The sequence below is a fragment of the Hemiscyllium ocellatum genome, chromosome 15 (assembly GCF_020745735.1).
Source record: "Hemiscyllium ocellatum isolate sHemOce1 chromosome 15, sHemOce1.pat.X.cur, whole genome shotgun sequence".
In the NCBI taxonomy this organism is placed as follows: domain Eukaryota; kingdom Metazoa; phylum Chordata; class Chondrichthyes; order Orectolobiformes; family Hemiscylliidae; genus Hemiscyllium; species Hemiscyllium ocellatum.
In genome coordinates this window covers 38749220-38771990 of record NC_083415.1, presented here as the reverse complement: position 1 = coordinate 38771990, position 22771 = coordinate 38749220, and the positions used below count along the sequence as shown (strand labels likewise).

Sequence of the window (22771 nt, the reverse complement as noted above, 5' to 3'; positions counted from 1 at the left end):
TATTGCAATTGGTTCTGATTTTGTTTTATTTCAAAATTTATTTTTAGGTTATCGCTATAATGATCTGGTTTCTCCACGGTACCTTAACATGATAGCGAATATCTCAGGCTGTACAACTCACAGACGTTCCCCTGACTGTGCAGACATTTGTTTTCATCAAAAGTATAGAACACATGATGGTACTTGTAATAACCTGCAGCATCCAATGTGGGGGGCATCACTGACTGCTTTTGAAAGACTTCTGAAACCTGTCTACGAAAATGGATTTAACCTTCCCAGGGGCTCCAGTGTGAACCCAGAGGACAGTAGGCGCCCTCTTCCGTTGCCTCGTCTGGTGTCCACAACAGTGGTTGGTACTGAAACTATCACTGCAGATGACCAGTATACTCACCTTTTAATGCAGTGGGGTCAGTTTCTAGACCATGACTTGGATTTAACAGTGGCTGCACTGAGTATGTCTCGGTTTTCTGATGGAGAGCCATGCAATAAGTTCTGTACCAACGATCCTCCGTGTTTTCCAATTTTAATCCCAGATGATGATCCTCGTGTGAGGAATGGCCGATGTATGTTCTTTGTGCGATCCAGTCCAGTGTGTGGCAGTGGAATGACCTCCTTACTGATGAATTCGGTTTATCCAAGAGAACAGATAAATCACTTGACATCCTACATTGATGCTTCTAATGTTTATGGGAGCACAGAGCACGAATCACGGGAGTTAAGGGATCTAACTAATCAGCGTGGTCTGTTAAAGGCCGGTCAGATTGTACCTAAATCTGGTAAACATTTGTTGCCTTTTGCAACAGGTCCACCAACCGAATGCATGAGGGATACGAATGAGAGCCCCATTCCATGCTTCCTTGCAGGTGATCATAGATCCAATGAGCATATTGCATTGACAGCAATACACACACTGTGGTTCCGTGAACACAATCAAATTGCAACAGAGCTACTGATGCTCAACCCGCATTGGGATGGTGATACCATCTATCATGAAGCACGAAAAATTGTTGCCGCACAAATGCAGCATATCACGTACACACACTGGTTGTCCAAAATCGTGGGAGATGTTGGAATGAAAATACTTGGTGACTATAAGGGTTACAACCCAAATATCAACGCTGGTATTGTCAATGCTTTTGCCACAGCAGCTTTTCGCTTTGGCCACACTCTTGTTAATCCAATTCTGCATCGACTGAATGAATCCTTCCAGCCAATTCCTGAAGGCCATCTTCCATTACATAAAGCTTTCTTCTCACCATTTAGACTTATCCAGGAGGGTGGCATTGATCCACTTCTTCGTGGTCTTTTTGGTGTCCCCGGGAAAATGAGAGTTCCAACTGAACTTTTGAACTTAGAGCTCACAGAAAAGTTGTTCTCCATGGTTCATGCTGTTTCCCTCGATTTAGCAGCAATGAATATCCAACGTGGGCGTGATCATGGAATACCTCCGTACAATGACTACAGGGTTTTCTGTAATCTCACATCTGCTTACAGTTTTGAAGATTTGAAAAATGAGATCAAGAACCCAGAAATTAGAGAAAAGCTAGAAAGGTAAACAAATAATAAAATATGTGTACTTTTCTGCTGTAATTTGTGCTGCTGGTTTAAAATTCTGCAAATCAAAGCAAAACCAGTTAATTTTTCTTTCCCTTTCAAGCATCTTGAACAACTCCAAAGTTGCATATGCCATTATACTATATGGGTCAGATATAGAGTACTTCACAGTTGATTAAGTCATTTGACTTAATGGCTGCTTTGCAATGCAGAGTAATGCCATCAGCACAAGTTCAATTCCCTGACCAGCTGAGGTTACCATGAAGATTTTTTCAATCTCCCTTCTCTCCTGATGCATACCGACCCTCTGATTAAACTTACCACCAGTTATCTCCCTCTGAGAGAACAGACCTATGTCCTTATGATATGTTGATACCTATGGTCCTCTGGAACTATGGTGACTTTACCTTTATTGCTACGCAAACATAACATTTCAAATGAGTATCTTCCCATTTTTCACCAGGATTGTCCATATTGCACCCTGGGTGGGATGGGTCAAGTGGAGAAAATTGTTGGCAGTTTTTGCCTGTTGATTGATGTTGACTACAAATTGGAGCTTCACTGCCCAAAGCTGCTTCACTTTGGAAAGTGGATTCTTTCATCTCTCTGAATTCACAAACAAGTACAGCAGGGAACAAGTTATTGTCAGAGTATGCGGCATTCATCAAATCCTGTCAGTCAAAACATTCAAATCCAAAACCGCTCTGGTTGTTGAGTTCTACTGCTGGAAATATGAAACAAAAACAGAAACTGCAGGTTTGAGTCAAAACATCAACTGTTTTCCATCCAGATGCTGCCAGGCCTGCTAAGTTTCTCCAGCAATTTTTCTTTGTTTGGTTTCAGATTTCCAGCAACTGACATTCCTTGTTTCACTTTAGTGATTGGATTCTTCATTGTCAGATCTATGACAGATTTTACATTTTATATGGAGTTGACTTTCATTTGATTGAGTGTTAATGGAGCAATTAAAGTCTCAAAAGGATAGTATTCTAACCTGATTATCCCTAGGTAACTTGCTCAATAGAGCCCAACTCAATAAGGCAACTAGGTCTAGTCGCCATCTTAGTTTAAAATAGTTTAGAAGTTTGCTGAAAAGAGGTATCATTTGAGCTTGATACTTTGCTGAAGTCATTGACCCGAACTGTTAACACTTTTTCTCTCCACAGATACTCCTGAGTATTTCCAGCATTTTCAGTTTTCATTATTCTGGTTTTTGAGTTTCATTGAAGTTTGGTATTAGCTGACCAATAATGGTACTGAACACATGGTAATACTAGCAGATTGCAACTACATTTTGTGGTGGAAGTGCTATTTCACAATAAAGTATGTCAACTTTTGATTCATAAAACTCGATAAATATAAAATTGAATCTTCAATCTAGAATAAACAACCAAACAATTCTTATTGATAAAGATCTGTAAGTCCCAAGCCACTTTGTGTGGTATCTATATTCACACAATCATCAAAAAACTTACAAGATGTGATTGGATACATTAGTAAACAGATGGTTTGGGAAGATAGGTAGTGATGACATCATCAAAGTTCGAGAGAGCTTCCATGTGGTAGCTAAAATAGCTGAAGAGGTTGAACAGAGACGATTGGAGATGCCAAGTTGAAGACATGGCGGTAAGATCTTGGTGGAAGATGTAATTAAAGCTAAGTCTTTTGAGTTTAGTATCATATTTGGGGTTAGAGAAAATGAGTGTGATAAGGAGAACCTTGAAATGCACATAGTAGAATAATGGATAAATTGGGTAGGTCTTGGTTTGGTGACACAAAGAGCATTGGAAAAATTGATCAAGAAAGTGATGACATCTTCAGAAGTGGTGACTTGAGTTAAGGTCAGATGTGAGCAACTTCACATTGGGGACGTTAAGCAGTTGTCTTGCTGGAAAGTTTGAAACACAATTCTTGTTGAAAAAGGTCAAAGGTAAGCTATGCATCCACTGTCCTTCAATCAATAATAACAAAGTAAAGGTTTGCTATTGAATAAACATTATTTCTGATTGGTCATTTGTTCAGTTTTGTTAGTGAGTAACTTGAACCAACCGTATTTTAGAAGTCTTTAATTAGTTTACAGATAGCTAACTTTATTGCTGTTGTAGGTTATATGGTTCTCCACGGATTATAGACCTTTGGCCTGCCCTGATGGTAGAAGATTTGATACCTGGAACAAGAGTGGGACCAGTGTTATTATGCCTGCTTAGTACACAGTTCCGTAAACTAAGAGATGGAGACAGGTAAATGTACACGTTATGTTGTTTAATCGTATGCTTAAAGGAAATCATTTATGTGTTTGGCATCCAAAAGTTGGTCTTAGTTGATTTTTTTTTTCTCATGCCAGTAATAATTGATGGTTGGATTATTATTCATCAGAGTTAATTGGAGGGCTCTGGACCATGAGAAAATCTTCACACATTTATTATGTTTGTTCATTGATTCAGTTAGATCTATTCTGCTTCTGTCTATCTGCCTGCCACATTTTATATTTTACATTATTTTGAACGTTTGTTGAATCTGTTGTGAAGTTTGTGGAAGGATATTGAAGGGATCAAAAAAAATGGCATAAAGTATTTTTTACTTGTAAACTCAAACCTTTGACAAGGTCCAACACAGGAGACTGATAAACAACATCAAATCACATGGGATCAGAGTAAGTTGGCAAGTTGGATCCAAAATTGGCTTAGTGGTGATAGAAGGCTGTTTGTGAGACTGGGGGCTGGTGTTCAATGGCACATCACCTGGATCAGTGCTGGGTTCCTTTATTGTTCATGATATATATGAATGATATAGAAGAAATATGGGGGGCCTAGTAAGTAAATTTATGGATGACCTGGTGATCAGTTGAATGGTAGACAGTGAGGAAGAAGGTCTTAGGTTATAGGAGGATATAAATGGATTGGTCAACTGGGCAGATCTATGACAGATGGAATTTAACATTTGTTAAGTGTGAGGTGAGGCACTTCAAAAGAAGTAACAAGACAAGGGAGTACTCAATGAATGGCAGGACACTAAGAAGTTCAAAGGAACACAGGGATCCTGGGGTGCTGTCCACAGATCTCTGAAGGTGGCAGGACAGGTTAATAGGGTAGTTAAGAAGGCAGCTGAAAATGTGTTGCTGGAAAAGCGCAGCAGGTCAGGCAGCATCCAAGGAGCAGGAGAGTCGACGTTTCGGGCATGAGCCCTTCTTCAGGAATGAAGGCAGATGGGAAACTTGCCTTTATCAGTTGTTGCATAGATTATAGTAACAGGGAGTTTAGATTGGAGCTGTACAGGGCTTTGGTAAGTCCACAATTGAAGTGTTGTGTGCAGTTCTGGTCACTGCATTATAGAAAATGTGATTTATACTGGAGGGATTGCAGAGGAGATTCACCAGAAAGTTGTCTGGAGATGGAGCAAATTAGCTTTGAAGAGAGGCTAGGTAAATTGGGTTATTTTCTTTGGAGCAGAGAAGGTTGACAGGGAACCTGATTAAAGTGACTGAGGGCCATTGACAAGACCGATGTTGAGTCCTTTGGGCTGTAGGCTGCCCAGGTGGAAGATGAGGTGTTGTTCCTCCAATTTGCAGTTTGGTTTGTTGGGGCAATGAAGGAAGCCAAGGATGGTCATGTCAGAAAGAGAGTGGAAAGGGGTATTAAAAGGGGCGGTGACTGCACCCAGGCTGAACTGGAGCAATTCATTGACTTTGTCCACAACTTACACCCTACCCTCAAATTCACTAGTCCAACTTGGACACTTTCCTCCCCTTTCTTGACCTCTCCATTTCCATCTCCAGCAACAGTGTCCAGACGGACGTTTACTACACACCCACAGCCTCCCATAACTACCTGGACTACACCTCCTCCCACCCAGTATCGTGCAGGAACTCCATCCTATTCTCCCAATTCCTTCACCTCTGCCGCACCTGCTCGGACAAGGAGACCTTTCACTCCCAAGCTTCCCAGATACCCACCTATTTCAGACAACGTATTTTTCCTCCCTCTATCATCCAGACAGCCCTCCACTGCACCACCTCCATTCCCTCTTCCACTGCTCTAAACCCTTCCCCCCCCAAACGCAATAAAGACAGAGTCCCCCTAGTCCTCACCTACCACCCCACCAGTCTCCACATCCAACTCATCATCCTTAAACACTTCAATCAATTCCAACTAGATCCCACCACCAAGAACATCTCCCCCACCCTTCTCTGCTTTCCGCAAGGATCGTTTCCTTCAACAGTCTTTGGTTTGCGCAACACCCCGAAACCCCAGGTACCTTCCCCCTGCATTCGGGAAAGATGCAAAACCTGCCAGTTCACCACCACTCCTCATCTCCATCCAGAGCTCCAAATAGTCCTTCCCAGTGAGACAGAGGTTCACCTGTCTCTCTTCCAACTTAGTTTACTGCATCAGGTGCACCCAATATTGTCTTCTCTCTGAGGCAACAGTTTGCCAAACATCTCAACCGGGCCCGCAGGGTCCACCCAGACCTCCAAGTCGCCACCCATTTTAATTCCCCGTCCCACTCCCTTTCCAACATGACCATCCTTGGCCTCCTCCATTGCCACAATGAACCAAACAGCAATTTGCAAGAACAACACCTCATCTTCTGCCTGGGAAGCCCAAAGCCAGGAGGACTCAACACTGAGTTTTCCAATTTCAAATAACCTTCCTTCCCATCCCCTGACTCCCTTCCCAGCCTCTTCCCCTCCCTTCGACTCCTCCCTGCCACCAACCAGATTCATTCCTCTCATTGACCAACCCGTCTTCGCCTATCCCCACTTTACCACTCTCTCCCCGCCCACCCCCTTTATTTGCAGCTCCCCCCACACCCACCCCCAGTCCTGAAGAAGGGTTATACCTGACACATCGACTTTTCCACCTCGTTATGCTGCCTGGCTAGCTGTGTTTTTCCAGCCTCCTGCCTGTCTACTTTTTAGAAACTTATTCTGGGAGGTGGGTTACACTGGCGAGGCCAGCATTTAATGCCCAGGAGGCAGTTAAGAGTCAACCACATTGCTGTGTATCTGGAGTCATATGTAGGCCAAACCAGGTAAGAATGGCGGATTTCCTTCCCTGAAGGGCATTAGTGAACCAGATGGGTTTTTCCATCAATTAGCAATGTTTTTGTGGTCATCATTAGTCTCTTAATTCTAGACTTGTATTGAATTCAAATCCCATCAAATGCCTGGAATATTACACACTTTTCTGGATTACTAGTCCAGTGACAGTGGCACTCGGATATTGTTTGCAGCCATTCTTCCTAACAAAGTGCATGCCCTCAAACTTTCTTACATTAAACACCATCTGCCAAGCTTTGCCATTTCGTTCAGCCTATCCGTATCCACTTACAGACTCCTTATGTTCTCATCACAACATGCCTCACATCTATGTTCGTATCTTATAGAATCATAGAATCCGTACAGTGTGGAAACGAGCGATAAGGCACAACACATCTTCACCCATCCTCCAAAGAGCATCCCACCCAGCATTACCATTGAAAGTACCATTAGAGTGTTGTGAGGTGTAATAGATTTCCATGTTTGATGGAGTCCAAGCTAATAAACTAAATAATAATAAATAGTTGGGTACAGCCAACAAATTCTGAGTTTTGGCTGCACCAACACAACAGCTGAAAATGTTGATTCTGTAAAGTTTGTTTACTGTTAAAGTAAAGAGGTTATAATCTTCTACCTGTGTAGTTATAAACAAAAAATGTTAGGATTAAATATTACGATTTTAAATATTACAAAATTACCCATCATATCACTAGCACCAGTCGATTATTAGTGAAATGAATACTTATTTGCTATGGATCTTCCACTTGGAACAGGGACTTTTCAATCAAACAATGTTGTATTGCATGAACTGTTGCGACAATTGGAAAATTGTTTGTATTTGCTCAGATTCTGGTATGAAAATCCGGGAGTGTTCACTCCAGCCCAGTTAACTCAGATAAAACAAGCCTCATTGGCACGAATTATGTGTGACAATGGAGACAACATCCAGCAGGTTCAACCAGATGTCTTCAGAGTGGCCAATTATCCTCAGGGCTTTGTTAACTGCAAGGAAATCCCACAGATAGATCTCCGCATGTGGCAAGACTGCTGTGTAGGTAAGACTCGTTAAAAGTGAACTCTCATTTCAATTGTCGTCTCATTGTAAAGTTCACCTGCAGTTTGTCTGGTGTGTTTTTGATTTTGTTTTCTTAAAGTAAAGCGAACAGAGGCTGGATGTTTTATTGGTACCGCTGACACAGTACCATGAAGTAGTGGGATGTCAGCAAATAATGTATCAATATGTGGGGCTTTAGCAAGTCACTACAGGGAGGCCGAACTATCCCTGGCAGTGCTAGCATGCAGTGGGAAAGACATCTGTTTGACCATTCCCCTCTGGTCACCCTGAGTGCCCCAGTTGAAGATATGGGTAAAATTATTTGTAAATTAAAAAGAAAAATATTTTTAATTTAGAGGCAAGAACAGGCCAATTTTTAATGTCTGGGTTATTTGTTGATAGCCTGTTTTGGGGAAAAAAAGCCCTTTCTTTCTGCAGCCACTTCTGTTGGTTTATTTGAAGATGTTCATGTATGTAAGCAGAATGAAATCACCTGCAGTAGACAGCATGTTTGAGGGATATATGAGCAGGGGGAGGCCACTCAGCCACTTGGGCCTGCTCCCTCAATCACTGAGATATTGGAAGTGTTATCATCTCTCAGGATCTGGCAGTGATATTAAAATAAGGAACTGGTGATGACCATATCTTAAGTGATAACTGGGTGAGCACTTGACTGGGAGTGGATATAGAGGAACAAGTAATCTGTCATTTTGGAGTTTGTGAAGTGAGATTAGAAATAAAACTGATGAGAAAGGTATATGTCTGGACTCTCTGCACGGTGTTTAAGCTCTGGTGTTCAGTAGTCTGATATATAGTTCAAAATCAATTGCCCATCTTTACGAATATAGGAACAGAAGTTAGCCATTCAGCCCCTCGAGCCTGCTGTGCTATTACATAAGATGGTGGCCGATCTGTGGCCTAACTCCATATGCCTGCCTTAGGCCCATATCCCTTGATACTCTTGCTTAGACAAATATTTGTCTTTCTCAGATTTAAATTTAACACTTGAATTATTAGCAATGACCGCTATTTCAGGAAGAAAGTTCCAAACCTCCACTACTCTCTGAATGTACTTTCTAATATATCTCCTGAATGTCCTGGCCCTAAATCTTAGGCAATGCCCCCTGGTTCTAGAATCCTCAACCAGTGAAAATATTTTATTTTTATCTACCCTGTCTTCCTTGTTAATATCCTGAAGACCTCAATTAGGTCAGCCCTTAACCTTCCAAATATTTACCTCCACAAAGATTTGTCAATCTGTTTTGAAAATTTAAATCGTTTCCATCCTGCAACTCCTTAAGTGTTTGTTTATTAGTTTATTAAGAGGAGACCCAAATCATTAAGCGCATACATTAGAGTGAGTATCATGACATTGTTTTGGCAATTTAAGTTCTGTTTCTTGGGAAACAGGAACTGTGTCACACCTCCCTGGTGTCCAATTACCTCTGACCATGGTCCAGTTGGAACTGTACCAAACGGAATGGGAGTGGAATTCAGTTAATGCATTCTAAAAATTTCATACTGAATTCATATTTTGGAATAGAACACAATCACTGGCAGCGTTGAGCTTCTGCAATTGGTTCAGCTTATTTCACCCTCCAAAATGTTTTATATGTCTCTGTTTAGTGTGACGACAAAGGATGTATTGAGTTTTTAACACAGAAGAAAATGCTCTTAGAAAGTATTGTGCATCTGAGTAAAAGAAAAAAGGACTCAGTTTTGCTGTTTTAGTCCAAAAGTACGTAAGTCACAGTAACACTGAGAATTCTCACTGTAATAAATGACTAAGTACAAGCAAGACACTTAATTAGCCAAAATATTATCATCATTTATAATGCTTGTAAGAAAGTTCATTTCATCCCTTGCAGAACTGTCAACTTCTGCCATCCATGAAGTTGTACCATACAGCAGCTCATGTATTCTTTGTGACTGTTCCTTCTCACATACAGCCCCAGTGCTGACAGTGTTACACTACCAAGAAACATTTATGACTTGAATAGAATAACTTGAAGGAATGTTGGAATAATACTTGATTATACTACAGAGTAAACATTGGCTTGACAAGGTTTAAATTAAAACATTGTGTAAAGCTACAATCCCCAGTTTCAAACATACACATGATTTTGGACAAAGTGTCAGCTATTTGCTAGCTTTGTGGATGAAAGCCAAGTGGAAGATGGAGCAGATCCAGCACTAGGACGTTTTTGTCTCCATCTAGTGGCAAGAGCAAAACAGATTTGCGCACAGACGAACTTGAAGGAACACTGCCTTGAACATGAAATATTTAGCTGACTGTTCTGCCCAACCACACATTGGCACCAATAGAGATGCAGATTGTTTTTCAGAGATTCAAATGATTTGTTTGTAACTTGTGTTACTATTTTCCACTTTCTCCCCTTCCTACAAAAACAAAATATCTACTAAAACAAAGAGAAAAGCCAAAATGAAGATAGGCCTTATAGACGATGAAGCTAGGGAGATAATACTGGATAATAAGGAAATGGCATCATCATCACAGTAGAAGACACTAATAGTATTCAAAATTGTTAAATGGTCAAGAGCAAAGGGAGGTGAGGAAATAAATACAACTATCACGAGAGAACAAACATTAGGGAAACTAATGGGGCTAAAGTTCAGTATGCCCCTGGACATGATAGGCTGCATCCTAGGATAATAAAGGAAGTAGTTACAGGGATAATCAATGTTATCTTCCAAGAATCCTTAGATTCTGAGTCCCAGAGGATGGGAAAATGCCAATATAACGTTTTTATTTAATAAGGGAATGAAAAATGGAACAGTTTCTATTAGACATTTAATGCAGTCTGTTATTGGGAAGATGCAAGAGCAGAGCATTTAGAAATGCATGAAATGATCTTGCATAGTTCATGAAGGGAAACCCTTCCTGAGCCAAATTTGCTAGAATTCTTTAGGAAGGAAACAAGTGGAAAGATAAAGGAGAAGCCGTGGTTTTTCAATTTTCAGAGGGCAGGATTGATGAGGTACCACACATTAGACTAGTTAAGATAAGAGCCCTTGGTGTTAGAGATGGTATATTAGCATGGAAAAAGGATTGGCTAACCAACAGAAGACAGAGCTGGGATTTTCAGGAATGGCAGCATGTAACTAGTGAAGTGCCCCAGGGATCGGAGCTGAGACCATAATTATTTGCAATAAATATTAATGTCTTTAATGAGCAAAGTACATGAGGAATAGCCAAGTTTGTAGATGACACAAAATAGATCAGAAGGCAAACGGTGAGGATGACAGAGTCTGCAGAGAGATGGAGATAAATTAAGCAAAGCAGATGAAATAAAACACAGGAAAGGTTAGTGAATCTGTGGGATTTTTTACTGCAGAGGGCTGTTGAGGCTGAGTCATTAAGCATATTCAATGCTGAGGTAGACAGATTTTTAATCAATAAGGTAATTAAGTCAAATACTCTCTAAAGTAAATGCACAGATTGGAAATATTAGATTTTTGCCAATTATGAAGGAATTCTTGAAGATATTGCCATCTGAGAACTGCAACTGTTCGATACTGATAATATTGCAATATCTTTATTTGTGAAGACTGTACAACTCGGGGACAATTCAATACTCTGTCACAAAACTTCCGCAACAAGCGTTCAGAAGAGTTCAGCTTCCCAGAGTCCAACTCTGCAAATCACATTCGGACAACTGCGCAAAGTGAGAGGTAACCGAAATGGCAGCCTTCAGTTGTGCTTCATTTTAAATTAGTCTTAGTTTAATCTTAATTCTGGAAGAGAATTTAGTTCCATGTTCTGCTATGTCTAATGCCAATGCTATATGAGTAATCAAGTTAACTTCTGTGCCAGTCATGACTAATGATTCAATTAGTGTTAAGTATTTACAACTTGCTGTTGTCTTGTAGCATAGGCGTTGTATGTTGTCTTGTTTACCTTTAGTTCTATTTAATTTCTTCTTTTCCCTCAATTGGTCATCATCTGTTTCAATTTTCATCCCATTTGTCTTGATATCTTGAAATAGTATACAAACACCCATGACACAATAGCACACATCTAATTGGTACAACACACAAATGTGTTATGGAAAGTTGGCGCTGCAGCATTTCTTACCTCTGATGCATGTTTCTTGAATGAAGATTCCCATTGAGTGCACGGACGTTGTGATTCACAATGTGGTTTAAAACTTAATGGAAGTTGTCATTTTGTACATTGCATAATAAAGTTGTTGAATTGTTAGGTCACAAAAATTAGCACAAACTAATTGAAGCTAATTTGGTGGCATCATTTTATTGCTTCACTGAACTGAAGATAAATTATTTTTCTTAGAAAGGATAATCTAGTATAGAAACAAGCCATTCTGCCCAACCAGTCGGTGTTGGCATTTATACTCGACTCACACTGTATGTCATCCTCCTTTTTCTAAAGCTATTAGCACAAGGCTTTCTTCCCTCCTCCCAGATATATGTACCTAACCTCCCTTTCATTCAGCTGTTTCCTGTGAAAATGAGTTGCTTATTCTCGCCACTTCAGAATGCTCTTAAATTTCTTGGTCACTATTTTATATTAATGACCGCTAATTTTGCAATTAGAAATACTCTACATCAAAACATTCCATGAAATCTTAAAAACCTCTGAGGTCACCCCTCAGCTTTTTCTCTCATAGGTTAAAGAGGTCCGGCCTATTTAACCAGTCCTGGTGTGTATAACCTTGCTTTTCTGCTGCCATCCTTGTATTTGTTTCCGTATCTTATCCTCTGATCGATATCCCTTTACTTTAATGATGTAGAAACCAGAATTGTACATAAGTTCCATGAGTGGTCAAACTAATGTTTGACACAGTCTCAGCACAACTTCCCTACTTCTCAATTCTAGCCCCTGAAAATGAATATTTTCAGTTTGCTCTCAAATGGTCTTATTAACGTAAGTCACTTTTCTAAATGAATTGTATGTTAGTAGTCCAAGATCCTTTTATCTTCTACCTCATTTAGATTGTTACTCTACAAGCAGTATGTAAGTTATTACTCTTAATAAAATGTAATATATCTCTTATTTCTGATCTGGAGTCAAATCAGACTTGAAAGATTTTTTTCTTTCTCCACATATGCTGCCAGTTTTTCCAGTACATTGTTTTTAATTTAGATTTTGCTTTGATACCTTGTGCTTAACTGTGTTGGATTCTTTGGTCAATTAAAGCCACTCTGCAAGTTTGTTAATGTCCTGTGGTAACTTGTCCCATTCTTGCTCTGTAGTGAGTATTCTACCACAGCAAAATCTGGGCCTGGACTTTTACTTTTTTGGACCTTCCCTGGCCCTGCAAACCTGACCAGGAGAAAATGCCATGGAAATAGATTTTTGTTCCAAGGACTGGGTGGTAGGGTTTCTGAGTCATGGCTGGCAACCCTTAAATAGTGTGGAAGCAACTGATTGCAGAGGGAATCTGAACAAAGGCCTTCCTCAGTGCACTGGCACCTTGTCCAAGGCTGACTAAGAAAAACAACAAAAAACATTCCTTTCATCTTCACCCAACAACACCCTATCCATACCAATCTTGCGTTGCCTCTACCCAGCTTGCGTAGTCTATTACCAACCCATGCACCTCCAATACGTCCCCTCTTCCTCTCTTTTCTCAGCTTGTGGGAATATTCGCTGATCTCTTTAACCTCTCCTTAGTTTGACCTGAAGTCTCCACCTGCCTCAAGAACATTACCATCATCCTGGTGCTAAAGAAAAGTAATGCAGTGTGCCTCAGTGACTGCTGCCCAGTGGCTCTGATCTCCATAATTATGAAGTGCTTCGAGAACTTAGTCATGGCTCACATCAACTACCGCCCACCAGGTTGCCTTGATCCTTTGCAGTTCGCCTGCTGGCGAATAACAACTCCACAGTAGGCACCATCTCCCTGGTTCTGGATTAGTGGTGCTGGAAGAGCACAGCAGTTCAGGCAGCATCCAAGGAGCAGCGAAATCGATGTTTTGGGCAAAAGCCCTTCATCAGGAATAAGGGCAGAGAGCCTGAAGGGTGGAGAGATAGGCTAGAGGAGGGTCAGGGTGCGGAGAAAGTAGCACAGAGTAATAAAGGTGAGTGGGGAGGGGATGAAGGTGATAGGTCAGGGAGAAGAGGGTGGAGTGGATAGGTGGAAAAGGAGATAGGCAGGTAGGACAAGTCTCTTTGTTGGCTACGTAGAACATTATATCTTCCGTAATTACACCGGCACCACTCCCCACCTCTTCCTCCGCTACATTGATGACTGCATTGACGCCACCTTGTGCTCCCACGAGGAGGTTGAGCAATTCATCAACTTCACCAACACATTCCACCCTGACCTCAAATTTACCTGGACCATCTCTGATACCTCCCTCCCCTTCTTGGACCTCTCCATCTCCATCAATGATGACCGACTTGACACTGACATTTTTTACAAACCCACCGACTCCCACAGCTACCTGGATTACACCTCTTCCCACCCTACCTCTTGCAAAAATGCTATCCCGTATTCCCAATTCCTCCACCTCTGCCGTATCTGCTCCCAGGAGGACCAGTTCCATCACAGAACACAACAGATGGCCTCCTTCTTTAGAGACCGCAATTTCCCTTCCCACATGGTTAAAGATGCCCTCCAACGCATTTCGTCTACATCCCATACCTCTGCCCTCAGACCCCACCCATCCAACTGTAACAAGGACAGAATGCCCCTGGTGCTCAAGTTCCACCCTACCAACCTTCGCATAAACCAAATCATCCACCAACATTTCCACCACCTCCAAAAAGACCCCCACCATCAGGGATATATTTCCCTCCCCATCCCTTTCCACCTTCCGCAAAGTCCATTCCCTCTGTGATTACCTGTTCAGGTCCACACCCCCCCTACAACCCACCCTCCCATCCTGACACCTTCCCCTGCTACAGCAGGAACTGTATAAACCTGCACCCACGCCTCTTCCCTCACCTCTATCCAAGACCCTAAAGGAGCCTTCCACATCCATCAAAGTTTACCTGCACATCCACTAATATCATTTATTGTATCCGTTGCTCCTGATGCGGTCTGCTCTATATTGGAGAGACTGGGCACCTCCTAGCAGAGCGTTTTAGGGAACATCTCCGGGACACCCGCACCATTCAACCGGGCCACCCCGTGGCCCAACATTTCAACTTCCCCTCCCACTCTGCCAAGGACATGGAGGTCCTGGGCCTCTTTCACCGCCGCTCCCTCGCCACCAGATGCCTGGAGGAAGAACGCCTCATCTTCCACCTCTGAACACTTCAACCCCAGGGCATCAATGTGGACTTCAACAATTTCCTCATTTCCCCTTCCCCCACCTCACCCTAGTTCCAAACATCCAGCTCAGCACTGTCCCCATGACTTGCCCAGACTTGTCCTACCTGCCTATCTCCTTTTCCACCTATCCACTCCACCCTCTCCTCCCTGACCTATCACCTTCATCCCCTCCCCCACTTACCTATTGTACTCTATGCTACTTTCTCTCCACCCCCACCCTCCTCTAGCTTATCTCTCCACGCTTCAGGCTCTCTACCCTTATTCCTGATGAAGGGCTTTTGCCCGAAACGTCGATTTTGCTGCTCCTTGGATGCTGCCTGAACTGCTGTGCTCTTCCAGCACCACTAATCCAGAATCTGGTTTCCAGCATCTGCAGTCATTGTTTTTACCATCTCCCTGGCCCTACATTTATCCCTGGAACATCTGGATAACAAGGATACTTTGTCAGGCTCCTACTTGTTGACTACAGCTTTGTCTTCAACACCATAGTTCCAAACAAACTCCTTTCCATACTCCTAGACCTAGGTCCCAGGTCCCGTCTCTGTAACTGGATCTTTGACATCCTGACCAGTAGACTGCAATCAGTAAGAATAGGTGACAACAGTACCTCCTTGACGATCCTGAACACCGGTGCCCCGCAAAGATGCATACTCAGCCCTTTAATGAACTCCTTAGATACTCATGACTGTTACCAAATTCTGTTCTAACTCCACTAACACATTTGCTGACAACGCCACCAATGTAGGTCAGATCTCAAACAGTGACAAGATAGAGACTGAGTACTTAGTGGCATAGTGTAAAGACAACAATTTCTCCATCTACATTAGCAAATGAAAGACCTGGTCATTGACTTCAGGAAGCAAAGTGGAGGGCACGCCCCTGTTTGCATCAGTGATGCTGAGATGGAGATGGTTAAGAGTGTCAAGGGAGTGATGACCACCAACAATCTGTCGTGGTCCACCCAAGTTGATGCGACAGTCAAGAAATCACACCAACACCTCTACTTCCTCAGGAGGTTAAGGAAATTTGGGATGTTAACAAAGACTCCTAGCAAGTTTTTATAAATGCATACAAAGCATCCGATCTGAATGCATCAAACTGTGGTATGGCAACGCTCTTCCCAAGACTGAAAAAACTACAGAGAGTCATGAACACATCCCAGTCTATCCTAGCCTTCCATCCACTGACTCCATCTATACTTCCTACTGCCTCAGGGAATCAACTGACCTAATCAAAGACCCCGAACACTCCAGTTATACTCTCTTCCACACTTTTCCGCCGGACTGAAGATATAAAAGTTTGAATACATGGAATGATTAGATTCAAAAACAGTTTCTTCCCTGCTGTTACCTGACTTTTGGACAGACATCTCAAATGTAAATTCTGATCTCTCTCCTCTGTGGCTGCACCACCCTACCCTACACTCTGTATGGCTACTTGGTATCATATGGTACGATCTGCCTGCAGAGGATGCAAACAACGCTATTTACTGTATCTCAGTACATGAAACAACAATAAATCAAATCAAATTTGACATACATCTTATTCCCATCCCCCTCCACCTGCCTCACCCCAGCACATATGGCAGGTGGAGGGGGATGGTGCCAGGCCTTCAGAAGCAGTTCCACAATGACAGTGTCTCTCTATCATTGGGAGAACTAAAGCTTTTGTGTCCTCTGTAAATTTAGCGGTTAGGCTTTTAATTTCCAGTGTAAATCGTTGGTTTAAATTCAAAGACAGTGGCCACAACACTGATCCATCTAGGACCCCTACTTCCTATTTTCTGCCATACTAAATAATCACCTTTACATCCTTTCCTTTCTGCCTTGAAGTCATTGAGCTATCAGTTCTCCTACCTGTCCCCTGACTCCACATGTTCTAAGTACATTCATTGATTTGTTATGTGGCACCTTATTGAAGAGCTTTTGGTAATCTAGATAAATTGCATCTACTGAATTATATTTGCCTTTGTTACTGCTTCAATATTATATTTTTGGTCTCTAGATGTCTTCCCATTTTCTCTTTCAGTAAAGGATTCAGTTATATTTTCCTACCATCAATGCTAAGGCTGTTCCCTGCTCTGTCTTGCTTCTTAAATATCAATACTACATCAGATACCAAGAGAAAGGGTTATATTTAGATTTGCAGCATTTTTTCTTTATACTCGCAGTTTCTTTTTACAGATTCAGTGTCACAAAGAAAGCTGAACTTCTTACCACTTTGTCCCTTATTTGTTTGTACATTTTATGTCTGGTACATTATGCAAACCAGTAATTGTTTGATAATTAGTATTATTGTCCCTGAAATATGCAGCACCCAATGATCTGGAGTCTCATAAATCTACCACACTCTCAATTTCTGTCCTGACCTTGCCAAAGATTGGTGACACATTGAAGCAAGCATTATAATTTAAATCTAAAATGAAAATGAGAACTATACTCCTTAGACAGTATAGGAGTATACTGTCAGCTGTAGAACTTCTGATACCTGAATCTTGTAATGCATTTTGTTTAAAGTTTTACTGAAATAAAGGAGGATCCTTTGCGTCATCAAGAAAGGGAGGTCCATCTTGGTGCCTTTGCCTCCAAAGCACATGCTTGAGACACACTTAATAACATTCTACCTCTCTCACAAAGCTCTCCGCCATTTCTCCAACAAGTGATCTGCTATCAAATCTGAGAAAAATTTGATACATAATAAATTTTGAGCAAGTGAAAGGGGGCCTGGGATTGTAGGGAAGATCTGTAGGGAGGAAAGGAGAGAGTAAATAATGAAAAGGATCATGGTACAAAGCCGAATGGAATGGCAATTGAATAAGTAAACCAACTACACCTTATGGCATTTTCGTTTTTTACTATTTTTTTCCAACCAAAATGTACCACCACACGCTTAGCCATATTGAAATTAATTTCAACTTCTTATGCAAAATGTGCATGCTTCTTTATTTTTAAACTAATAAATTACAATAACTATATTCTAAAATGAAGTTATTTGATGAATGAATTCTGAACATCATCTTGCAATCACTGTTCCAAATTTAATCCAGTTCCTGAAGGATGAAACTGATTTTGAGATGGCAGTGGGAATGCTGAAATGAGAGAAATCACAGTTCAAATGTCATAACAAAAGCAGAAGAGATGAGACACTTCATCTGAAGAAAGATCACAAATTAGTTTTGTTTAAATACGGAGACCTAAGGCCAGATACTAGCAATGGCGATGTTTATATTCATGTGTGACTTAATTCAAAAACTGATCATATTACAAGTCAGTTAATGCCTGTACTAAAATAATTAATGGAGAAATACTGTAAGAATATGTTAATTTTTTTTGTTTAACATTGTCAATGGTAAATTCTAGGCTGCAGCGACCCAGAAATATAAATATGTAATTTATAAATTAAAACAAAAATTACTCAAAGTGCCTCTCTTCCTAATCCATATAATACAAAAGTAAGATACATAAATAATATAGCCTGATAGGCAGAAGCATTGAATCCAGTTCTTCTAATTTATATCATGTTTCTGACGTATTCTCAGTTTTTTCAGAGATGGGAAATTACAGGAAAAGGTTTCCAACTTCTCTTCTGTACAACTTGACAACTGTGGAGCTGAACTAGAAAATCTAAGGAAAAAGGTAGGATTATAACACACTCCCAGAATACAAAATATATTCCTGTTTAAATTTTACATGCAGGATCTAAAATAATTAGCACAATAGGTGTCACTTCTTCTTTACACTCTAAGCCGACCAATTTTCTTGTAAATTATTTTTGTTGCTTCCCAAAGTGAGGTGTTTTGTGACATGCAAATCAGCATCAAGCATGACCAAGTAAAACATAATCTTATTCTCAGTGAAGCTCCCCCCTGCTTTGCCTCCTGTTATGAACTGCTTGGAGACTGATAAATCTTCAGATATGTAAATTTACAGGGACCAATTTAAAGGAACAAGATTTAAAGTTTTAATACTTTTACTGGAAAAAACAAGTGAAAAGCAATATTAATTAAACATTCCCTAGTTGGCAACTAATACTTTACAGAAAAGATAACCATTATTAATGTTTTAACTGATTGCACACCACATACAGTATACAGAGGAACCTCAATTATCTTGCATTTGATTATCCAAACAAGATCACAAAGTCCCAATGCTTGGCTGAACTGTTTTCTGGCATTTAATTATCCAAACTCCCTGCTCATGTTGTTCAGATAATCGAGTTTCCTCTATATTTTCTCACCACAGAATTAGTCACTATAGAAAAATAGACCACAAATCAGTGGGATCATAGATCCTCATTGCTTCAAGTTGTAACATCAAATGACAGTTAAAAGGTGCTTCCCTCATTTTCAGGAGAATTTTCACATTGACTGTCAATAGCTAGGTCCACTGTGGTGATTTATCCTGGTGTCTCCAGGGTCAATCTTTCAGAGTCTTCAGGGTGCATGAGATGCAACTCTTCAATCAGACACTGTCCTCCTTCCCACATTCTAATGGAAACTGGCAAAGCATTTCTCCACTCTATTGACCACACCAACAGCAGCATTGTGAGACCATCCCTTCTCACTTTCTCACTGTCTCTCACTCTCACTCTCTCCGTCTCTCACTCTCACTCTCTCCGTCTCTCACTCTCACTCTCTCCGTCTCTCACTCTCACTCTCTCCGTCTCTCACTCTCACTCTCTCCGTCTCTCACTCTCACTCTCTCCGTCTCTCACTCTCACTCTCTCCGTCTCTCACTCTCACTCTCTCCGTCTCTCACTCTCTCTCTCTCCGTCTCTCACTCTCACTCTCCCTCTCTCCCACTCTCCCACTCTCCCACTCTCCCTCTCTCCCTCTCTCCCTCTCTCCCTCTCTCCCTCTCTCCCTCTCTCCCTCTCTCCCTCTCTCCCTCTCTCCCTCTCTCCCTCTCTCCCTCTCTCCCTCTCTCCCTCTCTCCCTCTCTCCCTCTCTCCCTCTCTCCCTCTCTCCCTCTCTCCCTCTCTCACTCTCTCACTCTCTCCGTCTCTCACTCTCTCTAAACACTCAGAGACCGAAGCTCTGTCTCCATTTAGCCCAGCTGCTCTTGCTTCTGTTTTAAGGTGTGAATATGTTGCACTTTTGCTTTCAGTCAGTTTAAACCTGGGTCCCTAATTTCCATTTTTGTTGAGTTAAAGAGACAGTCTACAACACTAATTTATCTTGTAAAACCTTGCATTCACAACACTGTCGTAATGGCAACTCTGGCAGAATGTCCTTTACAGAACCAGCTATGTTTTCCCATTTCCAATAGCATGTTTTTCATGCAGACACATTGAAATGAGATTGTTGGTTTGTCCTAAATGTGACTAATTTTTTTATTTACATTTGCCAATAAAAATTTGACATTGTCACATTTAATTTAGGTACTTAAACTCTGAAAGGGAAAATGAGACCTGCCTGCCAACAGTCTGCACTGGAATGCTTCTAAGCTAAATAAACCATTGGAGGTTTCATAAGGTTCTAGTTGTTTATTTTCATTATATTTCACCAAAAATCAGCCTCCAGCACAAACCTTCAATTTCAAATGCAAATGAAATTAAATTATCTTTCACATATCTTTAAAAGAAAAACAAATAATTGTTTGTAGTAGAGAACTTCAGTATTGCTGAGAAAAGACAGGTTTTTCTGAAGTTTTGCACTCATCAGGACAATCAGCAAGAATACTATTTCAAGGAGGAAAACTAGTATTTGTCCTGTATGACAGGAGAGTGTGGATTGGTTGGCAAGTGGACTCTGATTGGTAAAGCCTTTGCCATGAAGAATGTCTCTTTCAATACTGATTGATAGATGACTATCAGGCTTGATTTAAATTTTAAATCAGGTAGGTTGACCCTGACTGGTCAGGGCACTGTCCTGCAAAACCAAACAGCAAATGTTGGGAGGGATGATCACCTTCACATGTGCAAAGATCACATAGAACTTGCACATCGATAACAACGCAATATTTATGTGGTCTTTTGACAGCACTAGCCTTTTCACCAATGGATCACTCAAGGAAACCACTACAGCATTATATACTGGTGATCTAGATCCACCATCATTGCATAAATCAGTATTTGTTATACTTTATTAACATAGCAACTTGCATTGTTGAGTTCAATTTCAAAACTACACCAGATAGATGGTGCTGCCATGGGATCCTAACTAGGTATGACTCTCAAATATCTCTGGGTTCCACTACAAACGTTTTTTTCAATGGAATGGCATTAAAATAACTGTTACTTGCATTTTTCCAAGATCTAGAGGTCCGTTTTCTATATTAGATTAGATTAGATTACTTACAGTATGGAAACAGGCCCTTCGGCCCAACAAGTCCACACCGACCCGCCGAAGCGCAACCCACCCATACCCCTACATTTACCCCTTACCTAACACTACGGGCAATTTAGCATGGCCAATTCACCTGACCCGCACATCTTTGGACTGTGGGAGGAAACCGGAGCACCCGGAGGAAACCCACGCAGACACAGGGAGAATGTGCAAACTCCACACAGTCAGTCGCCTGAGGCGGGAATTGAACCCAGGTCTCAGGCGCTGTGAGTTGCATATTAAAATTTCCCGTCATTTTTTTTTTGGGCTAAAATTATACTCAAACTGATGTTTCAAACGGAACCATCAAATAATGCACTATAGCTGTTTGACCTCAACAAAGTCGGTGACAGTCATTTGCTCATTCATTTCTCAGGGCAGAACCCTTGCCAATCAGTCAGCCTGGTTTAAAATTTAAACAATACCTGAAAGTTAACTATAAAGCACCATTAATAGGTGTATTCTCCATGGCAACATCCTGACCAATTAGAATCCACTTATTAGCCAATTAACACACCCCTTTCATGCAGAATAAATGTTGCTTTTCACCTTGAATTGGTACTATTTATTAATTACCCTGATGAGTGCAAGACAAAAAGCTTCAACAAAGTGTCTTTCTTTCAGCTTAAAAAAAAATTGCACAAGATACTAGCCCCACCCACAAAACTGGCAATGTCTCTCATCACATTATTCACCTTGCCATGTTTCTGCTAATTGTATCTGTTTGCAGATATTCAAGGAGGCTTTTAATTTTAAGCTTGTTTTCTTAACCCAACTGTAAGAAGTCTTTTAATAATTCACTAAGAAACTGACTAATGTATCCACTAAACAACTGTAATTTTGCCATTTTCTGTTACTTAATGACCCAGATGTTGATCAGAAGTGTTTTATTTTTATAAAATGATTTTCAGCTATATTAATAAGTCTCGTTAAATTACCAAGGAATACATAATGCAAAAATAGAATGTATTTTTTTTAAACTATTACACTCTTTCACAACAGATTTTGTGTTCAACAAAATGCAAATGGGTTTGAGCAGAAGTACAGAAAAAGCTCTTCTCAAACCTTGCATACTTTTGACACCAATTTGCAACTGGACTGTCAATGACCCCCAAAGTGAAAACTGATGTCCATTATGTTAATTGACAACATATACCTGCTCTCTCCAACTTAACCTGTTTCAGCTGTGATTTCAGGCATGAAATTAAATTGTCTTTTCAAATTTTACCCAGAGTATTGGCATTAGGACGACATTACTTCATCCAGTCCACACCCTGACTTCATGTATAACTTGTTCTGACTTCTCCCAAAGGAGCAAGCTACTGCTTGCTGTGCTGTATTTGAAGTACTTTTTCTGGTTTTAATTCCAAGTGTGTGTAACTGAATTTGAAAGCAGTTAATTATTTTGCCTGCAATACAGATGATATTTAACCCAAAGCTAACACAAATATGTAACTGAGCAACCAGCTGCATCACAATGGTCTTTTTATGGTCCTGTATTCCCTTGTATGCTAAAAATTACATAATTCTTAAGTGAC

At 40.9% G+C, this 22771-nt stretch overlaps 1 protein-coding gene across 1 annotated transcript in view; it reads left to right on the top strand.

Moving 5' to 3' along the window:
• The window catches only part of LOC132822955 (peroxidasin-like), a 192290-nt gene that overhangs the window by 164354 nt on the left and 5165 nt on the right, over positions 1-22771 (top strand). The window contains exons 17-21 of the mRNA XM_060836399.1: positions 48-1551; positions 3660-3794; positions 7439-7647; positions 11216-11339; positions 18447-18543. Coding sequence (XP_060692382.1) covers positions 48-1551; positions 3660-3794; positions 7439-7647; positions 11216-11339; positions 18447-18543 — 2069 coding nt within the window. The remainder of the gene's footprint in view (positions 1-47; positions 1552-3659; positions 3795-7438; positions 7648-11215; positions 11340-18446; positions 18544-22771) is intronic.